We start from the raw sequence: 13,162 nt of genomic DNA, 5'->3' as shown, positions 1-13,162 counted from the left end.
TGTGGATCAAATTTTGAATGATAAGGAACGAAAGTTTTGTAGATGCTACACTTGGTGAAATATATCGGTAATCCTACACTATTGATATACACATAATTACACACATTTATGTGTGTGCGCTTAGTGGGTAGTTATTATTTATTTGTATAGCTTATGGTGCAAAATTACTCAGTGTTTTTCACCAGGTGTAGCAGATCATAGACTGTGACACGAAGATATTCGTGGTGTTTTATTAGGTACACTAGGATCCTAGTCAAGAGCTATTTGACCCTATTTCTAACGACAATTTAAAAAATATATATAATTAGAGATTTGGTTAGTTTTAGTTTTAATTAGTTAATTCTTATATGAAATGATGATTGGATCGATCCTCCAAATTGTCTTAATCGAGACCAAGTGCCAAATAGGGGAGGGACCAAATTGAGTCTTAATCAAGATTATTTTGAAACTAAATTCTGACATCACTAATGATACGGTTGGTGGATGAGACCGTACGAAAATGAGGTTCTGCAGATGTTACATTGGCGAAATACACCAGAGTAATTTGTTTCCAAAATTAATTTCAAGATACATGGTTATTAAGAGAGAAATACAGTTTTCATCCCTCAAGTTTGCACTGATTTCACATTTGGTCCCCGAATTTAACGAAAAACACATTCGGTCTCTTCTTATGTTTGAAAAATTCAACATTTTTAGTCTTTTTCGTCAAGTTTCTGTTAAAACTAACGGAATCAAGCATGTGTCCACCACTACCTTAATTGACAGACTAACGGTGAATTGACGGAGAAGACCAAAAGTGTTAAATTATTGAAACATGACTACCTTAATTGACGGACTAACGGTGATTGGCGGAGAAGACCAAAAGTGTTAAATTATTGAAACATGAGGAATCAAATGTATTTTGAAAACATGCAAACTTGAGGGATGAAAACTATAATTTTTCCCTCGTAACATAAATTATTGAGAGGTTTTGATTTTTTTTTTTATTTATTTATTTATTTATATTTTCCCTTAAATTATATGTCAATTCATCTAGTCTAATCAACCAAATAAGATAACTAAAAAAATAAATCCTTATCAATATTGGTCCCCTTAGCTTCAATTGCAAATAAAATAAATCCAAATTGTACATTATTATATTAGACAAATCGATTCATTCTATGGGTTTCTTTCATGACAAAGTATGACAATAACTTCGTTAATGTCAAACCAATTAGCGATTAACGTAAGAAGATGATGTGTAATTAGTACTTTTAACATTAGTTTATCGAGATTCAACCATCTTCTACGGTTACGTTTTTCGGTCCCCTCTTAATAATTACGTAATTCGTGACGAGCAAAATAATATTGAATGGACCAAATGTTGTCGATCATTAGCTAGTCGCATTTAAATTTAAGGTAAGAACAAATATGACAACACAATAATGGTTTGAGAGGTTTTTTTTTAATTTATTCTTTCTTAGACAAGTATCACAATTTTTTTGTTAAGATCATATTGTCATGTAGCATTGGATTTCTTTTTCATGATATATGAATAAGAATTATATGTAAATAATTTAAGTATTAATTGGGAGGTGACATGTTAATAAAATATATATTTTGATGTTTATATATTAACCTACTACATTTCACAAATTAAATATAACACTATTTTATCTTACAAATTTTGGTCCCCTCTTTGATCATGCATTATTGGTAACAAGGAAAACAATAATGAGAGGTTATTATTTATATATAATTCTTTTTTTGGCCAATTGTATGACAATAGTTTTTGGTAATATCATATTGTCATCTAGATATTGGATTTTGTTTTTCCATATTGAAATATAAAAATAGGAATTATAATGATTGGCACAGGGAAATTAATAATATTTTTACTTAAATGAAAATGAAAATAAGTGAGTTAAGTATCATACATTCATCAAGCTATATATATAAATTTGAACATAAATATAGGTGCACTGCGTAAACCTACACTCTCGTATATATCTAAGCTATATATATGTCCCTATTGGAATTGGCTTTCACAAAATTCATATGCTTCTTGAAGCCAATAATATTATTTTTAAAATTTTAAATTAATTTTTTGTTTTCATAATATTAAAAAATATTAACAAAGAATATTCCATCGAATCTTAAAGAAATTCCGTTAGTAAATAATATATATTTTATTATTTTTTTCATAAGTTAATCATCTTTTATACCAAGAAATTGTAATGAGATGGATCGTAAAAATGAAGGATGAAAATGATACAACTGTTAAATGAAGGACTAAAATGGAACTAAATATCAAGATGATGGACCAGTAGTGAGATTTTGCCTAATTCTTAGTATAAAGATTATAGGGTAAATTCCACTTTCCCCCTTGTACTTTGGCTTGATATAACTTTATCCCGTTTTACTCTTGATTGCATCGATTTGCCCCCGTGTACTTGAATAATTGGCTTAAATGCGGCCATCGCGTTAGTTTTCAGAACTTTTACCTTAACACAGTTTGATCTAAGTCTGAAAATTACAAACAAACCACCCCTCCCAGTTTAAAAAATTATTAAAAAAAATTATGGCTGCCGTCGTGGACTATGCTTTCTCGTGTTCTGAATTTATTATTATTATTTTTTTGTTTTTTTAATTCTTTTTTGTTTTTTTATTCATTTTTGTTTTGTAATAATTATTTAAACTGTGAAGCGTCGCGTTTTTGTAATTTCAGAGTTTAGACCGAACGGTGCTAAGGCCAAAAGTCTGACAACTAACAGCAAGGGTCACATTGACACAAATTTTCAAGAAGTTGATACGAAAGAACACGCAATACATAGTAGAGTTAATTGCACAGAGCCCTTGTGTAATGTCTAATTGTCGAATAAGTTCTGAGTAAAAAAATTATCAATTAATTCCGCCAGAGAATTGTCGAATATGTTGCATGTTTTTAGCCTACCCCTAATGACTTAAAATCGGGCTTCCTTGTTTGTTATTCAGATCTGATTTGGTAAGGGTTCTGTACTAGCCTCTTTTCGCTGCCCTGTGGTGTTGTTTTGTGTTTGTGATGGTTCTCCGGCTCTGGTGGTGGTGATGTTGCGGTGTGGCCGCCGGCTACAGTTATTTGGAGGAGCATGAACATGGAGCCGGTGAAGGAAGGGGGAGAATTGAGGATCTTATGTAAATTAGGGGTTTATTTAAAATCAAACTTCATTGAGTTTACAGTAAATTACAATCATCCCTGAGGTATGGTCGAATTACAAAAAAAACACTTCATGTTTGGATAATTATAACTACCCTCAATTATGAATCTTCTTACACGTTTACCGTTATGGTGTCAAATTCAACATAATCTTCTAGGTTATATGGAATGTTCTCTAGTTTGTACTCGTTTTGTGCAAAAATGCAGTTTCTGATGCACCACAATCTGATATATACAAGCCAAAAAACACATGTTGAATATTCCATATAAGCTAGAAGATTCCACTAAATTTGACACCGCAAGGATGGACGTTTAAGAAGATTTATAGTTGAGGAGTGATTGTAATTATCCAAACATAAGGGTTTTTTCGTAATTCGACCATACCTCACAGAGTGGTCGTAATTTACCCTTGAGTTTATATTGATTTGCAAGAGGGTATTTATGTCATTTCACAAGCAAAATCGAAGAAATACTCACGCAAGCCGCGAGTGAATTACGCGATATGCTTATCGACGCTTTGTTGGCTTTGACTAAAGAACACAGGGAGGTAGATGCTAATATTTTTAATACGGGCACATTTTTTATAATTAGATCTACCACAGGGGTGCCGCTTATAAAAAACCCATAAATATTATATTACACAAGACATACATTATTCCTTAATTATATTTTCAGTCCCTTCACACACACACACACACACACACACACACACACACACACACACACACACACATACATATAAACTAAAAATATAATAAACATAAAATTCATTCAAACACCACAGAAATCTTTAAGTATGTTCTGAGATCTTCGGCCGTGATCCGTGTCGTAAAACTTCAACAAATCGACGTGAACAAACGGCTTGAATTGCAACGGATTTTCATCGTCGTCGACAAACTCCTCTGGCACTTTAACCATCTTGCTGAGGAAAGAGAATAGGGCAATTGTGTATCTTGTCTCTTTAATTCCATTCTTGTGCAATGTTACTTTGTGGTTTGGAGAAAGCACCTTGTTGTTACTCCATGCCTCATTAATTACCAAACAATAAAAAATAATTAGCAATGTTAATAACTATATGTACATTGTTCCATCAAAATAATGTACATAATTATTAATAAGGTTTATGGGTGGAAATCGGACAGATCGGATCGCAATTAGCACTTTTGGAGAAAAAAATCAGATTATTTTCAGAAATTTAAAACTAGTCCAATTCTGTTCCAAAAAACAAAATTGAAAATGGGAATTTCGGAAATTTGAATGAAAAAACTTGTTCCAAATTTTTTTTTTAAAAAAAAGAAAGAAAGAAAGAAAAAATCGAATCGGAATCGGCGGAGTTTGGAAAATACAAATTTTTCGTAACCTAAACATATAACTTACATAATAATTTTAGTATTATAAGTTTATTTTTCAGAAAATTTTTTTTGGAATTTTCAAAATTATTTTGGAAATTTGAATTGGATGGAAATCGAAATCGAAATCTCATATGTATTCCGATTCCGATCTGAAAAGTTTGGGAAAAATTGGACGGAGTTTAAACTTTTTGTTCCCAAATTGAAAAATTCGGACCAGTTTGCAGAAATAGGAATTTTCGTTCCAATTTCCACCCCTAATAATAGAGGTTAATTGCATTCATCACCCTGTGTTTACTCAAAGATCGACGTGTTATAACTTACAAATATTAGCAAAACCACCCATCCGATTCTTTTTTATTAGCAAATACTCCCTAAAAACTGAAGAAAAAAAATGCATCATAATTAAGGGTGCTCTTTTGTAATATTTATAACACAAAATTTTTTTAGCAATTCGATATAACGGGAACGAATTCAATTCGATATATACATGATTATATATATATATATATATATATATATATATATATATATATATATATATATATATATATATATATATATATATATATATATATATATATATATATATATACCTTGCATGCATCGCCAGCCATAACGACAAACGAAGAAGGCGGGAACGAGACATTAATCCATTCGCCATCTCTTGCCTTAATTTCCAAACCAGAAATATGATTCTGGTAAAGTATGGTGACAAAGCTTTTGTCTGTGTGGGAGGGAAAAGCCATGTTACTTTCTCCCTCTTCGGGTGCTCGATATTTCAAGAATCGAAGAAGATAAGTCGTTGCTTCGATATGTGATTCGATGTGCTTCTTCACACCGTAGCTCTCGAATAGCATTTTGATCACCAGTTTTTCTAGCTCTGCAACCGTCTTCGCGAAGGTCATCGATGTCTCACTAACCAATACAAAATAAATAAAGATTTTTAATATAAGGCAAATTACAAAAACAAAAAACCCTGAAGCGAAGCACAATTACGAAAATCTCCTCATGTTTGCATAATTATAAAAATCCTTTTTCTGACCAGTGTTTGACCATTTAAACTCACAGAAAATATATTTTATCCGTTTTTACCCTTCTGTTATTTGAAAAACACTAGAGATATTTATATATTGAAAAAAAATCCTTAACCAAGGCTAGAAATTGGAACAAATTAAATTTCTGAATTATGTCAATTTTGATATAAAAAAACGATTTGTGAATTTCTTTTGCATTCTAAATTTCCAAAAAAAAAAAAAATAAAGGGTAAATTACGAAAAAACCATATAATCAGGTAATGTTAGACGGTGCGTACCAGAAGGAATCGTTGCCGTTAGGCCACATGAGATTAGTGAAACCTTGAGCTCCTTCAAGTGTGGTTGAATAATCAATGCCTAAGCCTTCATGCAGGGGCACAATGGGCATTTGACCCACATATCCATGGTAGGGCTTGTCATTTTTGTTCTGAATCTTAACTTCTGTCGGGAGATCGAATAATTCATCGGCTGCTTTGAAGATGGATTTGTGAAGATGGGTTGATATTTTATCGTATAATGCTACGAAACAGCCGTGGTTTTCGAGGGCTCTTCTTATTTCTTTGCACGACGTTGACCAAGAAATTGACCCTGGTTTCATCTCCTCCTTTGTGAAATCTACTACTAAAAGTTCAGGAATAGTTAGAGAACCCATGATTCTTGATTTTCTTTATTATTTTTATTATTATTATTTTATTTTTAATTTTTTTTTTGAGAAATTTGAGCTTAGATAGATAGATAGATAGAGTTTATGTGGTCTTATATAGGATAGGTTATGGGTTTTAGTATCGATCAAGGGTCGAATCCAAATCTAACCTACTTAACCGGAGGCTACGACCCCTCACCGCCTCTGCATATTATATAGAGATCTGTTATTTTTCGAGGTTTATAATATTATGGTCCCTTGACAAAAAAAAAAAATCAAAATTTTAAGTGTATATTTGGCCCCAACGAAAACAAAATCATGTGTCCGCTACAACCATGGTTAACAGATCAGGTAGGTGGTTGGTTCAATATAGTTATTACGTGGATACATAATCGACTACGATTTGAGGGTCGTAAAACGTTTGTACCTTGTTCTTTCCTTGCCTTATTTTGTTTAGGTGTGTCGGTTTTTAATCTTTCATGGCTTCCTATTTTCGAACCGATTTCTTGTTTTGGATTTTGATAAAATGAACTATTAGGTCGATTTGACAACGGCTAATTAAAAATAAAGGGCAAATTACCAAAAACCCCCTGAGGTAAGCCTAAATAACGAAAATCTCCCTTACGTTCTCGTAATTACGAAAACCCCCCTTGACTAACGGTTGACCGAATTTTTTTAACTGACAACGTGAAATGTCTCTTATATCCTTTTGTTAAATATGTAAAAAATAAAGGGCAAATTACCAAAACCCCCCTGAGGTAAGCCTAAATAACGAAAATCCCCCCTGACATCCCTTTCACTTGATGATTTATTGCTTTTATAAATTTATTTATTACTTTGTAATTTGTATTGATAATTTGATATTATAATTTTTTTATTTTTTTTTTATTTATATATTTTATTTGATTTTATTTATCCAGAGGAGTATTCATACGGATTTATGCTTTTAGCTTGAATGATGCATGGTTGTATTTCTCGAATTGTAAAATATTTAATTTTATATATAAAAAATAATTAAATTTTGAAATCTCATTTATTGATTTTTTTAATCCAATAAAAAGACATTGTACATTCATAATGATTGATTATATTTGGGTTTAGTTTAAGAAAAATAAGTATTTTGCAGACACTTATATATTTCATGAAGAGTATATATTTATGACCCCTCATTAAATAAAATGCTTACAATTACCCCCCTAAGGGTAATTTCGTGTACAAGGGCAAAATTGGTATTATCGGAGGAATATTCGGGAGAATCAAAAAGATTCTATTGAGTTTAACACCGTTAGAGCGATTTGTAAGATGTCTGCATAACTCAGGGGGGTTTTCGTAATTACGAGAACGTGGGGGGAATTTCCGTTATTCAGACTTACCTCGGGGGGTTTTGGTAATTTGCCCAAAAATAAAAGATAACGATCTAAACTTGTAAGTTATGATAGCTTGAGTTTGACTGCGATTGTCCACGTTAAGGAGGCGCGGTTATAGATGTGCCACAATTAAATGTAACGCGCATTTGTATGTGCTGAATGCACTATAAACACAAATATATATATATATATATATATATATATATATATATATATATATATATATATATATATATATATGGGGCTATATGCCAAACACCCTTCGTTGAGATTTTAATTCTTGATAAATTATTTATTTATAAATGATATTTGAGATAAATCCAATGAGTCTGAAAAAACCATATATGCCCTCACTAATTAGTATAATTATTAAAATTAAAAATACGGTAAATCAATTCCAAATCACGCTCACAAATCACCCTAATCTACACCGATATCTCCTGCATAAATTTTTGTCCCAAAATCACGCTCCCAAAAAAAATCTCGTGTAACCACCGTCTACACCAAATCCATTCAAACAATGGAGATCGGGAAGAAAGATGGTGTATAAACAAGTATATACACACAAGTCAATCGTACATCTCTCTGAACATTTGACCATGTAATTTGGCCGAGGATTTTAAATTTGTTGCCTGCCCTTTTCAATAATTGGATTAAGAAGGAAAATCTGGGTATGGGTACTGTAATTGTATCTATATTAATATATTAATTATATAGTTTCTTGCATATACAATTTTAATAAATTTATCTCAATATTAATTGATACCATAACTAATGTTCTTTTAATTTTGTGTTTCTAAAATCATGGTGTAGAAATATGTGTACAAACAAATATGTAAACATGAAAACTACTTTGTATAAATAACTATATAAACATGAAAATAACTGTATATAAATAGCTATATAAACATGAAAACCACTATGTATATATATCTATATAAACATGAAAATCACTATGTGTACAACTATATAAACATGAAAACCACTATGTGTCTACAACTATGTAAAGATGAAAACCACTCTGTATAAATAATTATATAAACATGAAAACCACTATGTATATACATCTATATAAAAATGAAAATCACTTTGTGTATACAACTATATAAATATGAAAATCACTTTGTATAAACAATCATAAACATGAAAACCACTTTATATAAACTTTTAAACAAACCCACGAATATATCGACATAATTTACCGAAGTTTCTACCGCCTTAGAAAACCACTCTGTGTATCTTTAACGTCAATTATCCTATCATGCACACATCAAAAAAAATTCTAAGAATTAGACTTTCCCACTCCACCGAAACGGAAATCCCAAAATCAATGACAGAGAATCGTTGGATTAATTAAAGAATGTGTTAAATACAATATTTATGGAAGACATATTATATATCTTTTAATATAAAAACAAAATATATATCGTGGGATTAGTTAGGAGTATAATTGTATTACTTAAGTGTTTTAATTAATAATGGTTATTTTTGGATTTATCTTAAATATATAAAAATGAAAAAGGACCTATTGTAATGACCTTGTATAATGGGGGAGTTTTGTCAAATTTTCCATATATATATATATATATATATATATATATATATATATATATATATATATATATATATATATATATATATATATATATATATATATATATATATATATATATATATGAAAATGATGGATAACTCATCATTAGGTAAAATAATATAGTACGGGTCCAATTTATAATTGACTATTTGTAGACAAACTCATTTAATATTTTCTGAATTGTATGAACCCCCTAGCTTATGTTAATGCCCTTTATGCCATTTTTCCATATTTTTCTCCAATTTTCTCTATCTTCTCCTTATTTCTCTCATATCTCTAATTTCTCTCTCTTCCTTATTTTCCTCAATATTTGATGTGTTCTTTTATTCTTCTTATTTTTCTCTCTCCTCTCTACTATCTTCTCTCTCCTCCTAATTTCCTCTTTTCTCATATTTTTTTCTTTTCTTTCTCTTCCCTCAATTCATCTTTTCTCGGTTGTTTCTGTTTCATTTTTTTTTCCCTATATTTCTTCTCACTACTGTACTTTTTCTTCTATATCTCATTTTTTGGTAGTTGAAATTAATTTATTTTCTACTCTATGAAATTCATGTTTTCATGAAGATGAGATTTTTATCATGAGTATTCAATTTTATAACACTATAGTATCTTAAATTGAAAAATAATATGGTGAATTAATGGAAAAATTATAGTTGACTACCAATTTTTTTATAGTTGACATTTGAACAATTATAGTTGACTATCTATTTTTTGTACTTGACTCTAGCAACAATATAGTTAACTACCATTTTTTTATAGTTGACATCGTAAAATTTGACTATCTAATTTTTATAGTTGACTTTGGGAGAAATATAGTGAACTACCGATTTTATAGTTGACTCTGAGTGTAGATGACTACAATATTTTATGTTTCGACGACACTGATCTTTTCTTTGTTTTGGACTCTGATAAAACAAATTTCATAGGAAACAAATATTTATGAGTCAACAAATAGTGTGACCATTGATGTGTAGATCTAAAAAACAATCGTGTTTACAAACTTCATTTTTGAGTAATCAACCATGGAAGAATTCCGAACCGTCGCATATGGTCGTCGCGTACCGTTGTATACCGTTTCTGTAGGAGACCTCAATTTTGTCCTTCGGAGTCGCTGAAGAGGGTGTCAAAAACAGAAATTATGTGGTAAATGTACATAAATTAGGTTAATAGACGTCGAGAGGAGCGATGAGTGTATAGGAAACTACATGTCTGATCTTCTTCTTGCTACCTTTCACCATTGTTGTTGACCAGTATTTCTCAACGATTCTCATACAAATGTTATTTGTTGTTTTTTTTTTTTTAAGAAATGTAGCAACTAGGGCATTGTTGCGTCTGGGAAATGATCCGATATATTTGCAGATTTTTTTTGGCGATTTTCTTGGCACAAATATATATAGCACCGTAGCGGAAATTGAGGAGAAATTATTTTGATGAAACGGATGAAGATATGCAGCTTTGGGAAAAATAGTGGGGGGTCATTGCTATTAGAAATTATGAGGGTAGTTCAGTAATTGCTAATTGTGAAGAGATTTGACCCATTAAAAATAGGGTAAAAAGCATTTTACCCCCTGGACTTTGGGGTGTTTTGCACGGCGCCCCCCCAGCTTACAAAATTTGCACGTTTTTACCTGAACTCGTTAATTCGTTGCACGGTGCCCCCTAAACTCAATTTTCCGGCAATTTGGACCGGAATGTTAAAACATGTGCTTTGCACGTGAGATTTTGAGGGGTAAATTCGTCCCTTCACTTGCATCTTTTATATAAAATACAAATAGATATTAAAAAAAATAAAAAGAAAAAAGAAAAAAAAAAGATGACAGCTTCTTTTTCCTGTGCCAAATGGATAACAGCTTCTTTTTCCTTTTTTTCTTTTTTCTTTTTCTTTTTTTTTAATATCTATTTGTATTTTATATTAAAGATGCAAGTGAATGGACGAATTTACCCCTCAAAATCTCACGTTCAAAGCACATGTTTTAACATTCCGGTCCAAATTGCCGGAAAATTGAGTTTAGGGGGCATCGTGCAACGAATTAACGAGTTCAGGTAAAAACGTGCAAATTTTGTAAGCTGGGGGGGCGCCGTGCAAAACACCCCAAAGTCCAGGGGGTAAAATGCTTTTTACCCTTAAAAATAATATAAGATAGTTAGTCCTAATATTTTTCCTAATGAGGGGGTTATATCTCATTAACCCTATATATATATATATATATATATATATATATATATATATATATATATATATATATATATATATATATATATGTACATATATGGGCAAATTGCACAGCCCCATGTAAATTTCTAATTTTCGTATTTTGCCTCCTCAAATTTTTTATAAGTGAATGCCCCCCTCCCCCCTCAAAATGTTATTTTTGTTGTACATTGCTCCCATAGCAAAACTCCGATTGATTATTCTTTCGAATTGTTGCACGTTGCCCCATTTAAATGTTATTTTTGTTACATATTGCCCCTTAAAAACTCTATTTTTTTTTGCACGTAGCCCCTTTAAAATGTTATTTTTGTTGCACAATGCCCTTCAAAAATTGGTTTTTTGGACAAAATGCAACTAAAATAATATTTTGAAGGGGAATATACATTTTTCAAATTTATTTGGGATTAGGACATCATAATTTGAAAGGCCAACCTAAGTTATTAGAAGATTATGTCCTTCTCAACTATCACAAAACTATTATTATGATTTTTGGTTTAATAAAATAATTAAATAATAAAATATGCATCATCAGATCGATCAGTCATTGGATGAATGTGACCCATTTATTATCAAATATTTATTACGTGTCTTTTTCATATTATTGTCATTTATTTTGGACATAATTAATTGATGTGTTTTTATATAACAGAAGAGATAATATATGATATAGAAAGGTACATATATGATTTATTTAGTTAATGATTGCTCGAATAGAAACATAGAACATTAGCTGTCTTATTCCATTCACCAATTTAAATTAATCAATCGTGTTTTCTGTCCGAATAAATAAAGAAAACATGGCTTTTAATTATATATATAAATCTTTGTCCATATTATAGATTAAAATTGATCCTATAATATTATATATGTCCGATCAATCAATATTATTTAATTAAATAAAATTGTATATTTGTAGTCACCAGTCAGGGTTGGCCCTAGGTTAATTGGTGTTTGCATATGCTACACTCGGTAAAATATACCATGTAGTTATATACTATTGATATACACGTATATAATAACCCATGCACATTTGTATGTGTGTTTAGTGAGTGGTTATTTGTATAAATATATAGCAACCGTAAAATGGTGAATTATGATGGTGCTTTTTAGTTTTTATGTGTTACTAATATGCCCAAAATTCTCCTTACACGAAACCTCATCCTATAGTTAACTACCGTCACAGCGTAACTCAACCAAAATCTAAGGGGGTGTTTGCAAAAGCTTTTGGAAACAACTTTTGAGCTTTTTTTGCTAATATAATTTGTTTTTAGGCGGTGTTTGCAGAATCAGCTTGTACTTTTGCTTCTCTTAGATTAAGTTGTTTTAAGCAGTTGTGTCCTGTGTTTTCTATTTAAGTTAATTTTTCAGCATATATACAAACATCTCCAACTTTTACAAATAAGCGTACGTAATACCCACTTAACTCACAATCGTCACTAACTTCACATTTTAAATAAGTTTTTACCAAAAATCACCTAAGATTTCGTAAAATTACACCAATTTAATATCTTTTTCAAATTTATAAAAAAAAAATCTTGTGATAATAATTAGCAAGTACCCCTTATGTTGTACTTTATACTGCACATCGCCTCATTTATCAGATTTAACTCCTAAATTTAATGAAAAGACAAAATTATCCCTAATTTAAAATAAAGCAGAATACCCCAAACTCAATTAATTAGAAAATTGTGAAAAAAATAAAGGGGGCGGAGTTCCTTGGGAGAGATGGAACAGAGGAAAGGGGGCGTTTAGTACCCTTCGTTTTGGCATTTGTGAGATTTTGGCGAG

General features: G+C 30.7%; 1 protein-coding gene across 1 annotated transcript; it reads right to left on the bottom strand.

The window, feature by feature from the left end:
- Positions 1-3,786: 3,786 nt before the first annotated feature.
- On the bottom strand, positions 3,787-6,380 carry LOC105975482 (putative 2-oxoglutarate-dependent dioxygenase AOP1). The gene is made up of 3 exons (XM_088823068.1): positions 5,840-6,380; positions 5,121-5,442; positions 3,787-4,201 (listed from the first exon to the last, which is right to left on the bottom strand). Exons 1-3 carry the CDS (start codon positions 6,211-6,213, stop codon positions 3,947-3,949), a joined length of 951 nt encoding a protein of 316 aa, XP_088679194.1. The 5' UTR covers positions 6,214-6,380; the 3' UTR covers positions 3,787-3,946.
- Positions 6,381-13,162: the final 6,782 nt, after the last annotated feature.

This window comes from Erythranthe guttata, chromosome 9, assembly GCF_056151865.1.
Source record: "Erythranthe guttata isolate IM_541 chromosome 9, IM_541, whole genome shotgun sequence".
NCBI classification, from domain to species: domain Eukaryota; kingdom Viridiplantae; phylum Streptophyta; class Magnoliopsida; order Lamiales; family Phrymaceae; genus Erythranthe; species Erythranthe guttata.
Note: the sequence above shows the minus strand (reverse complement) of the source record. Positions and strands in the feature narration are given on the sequence as shown.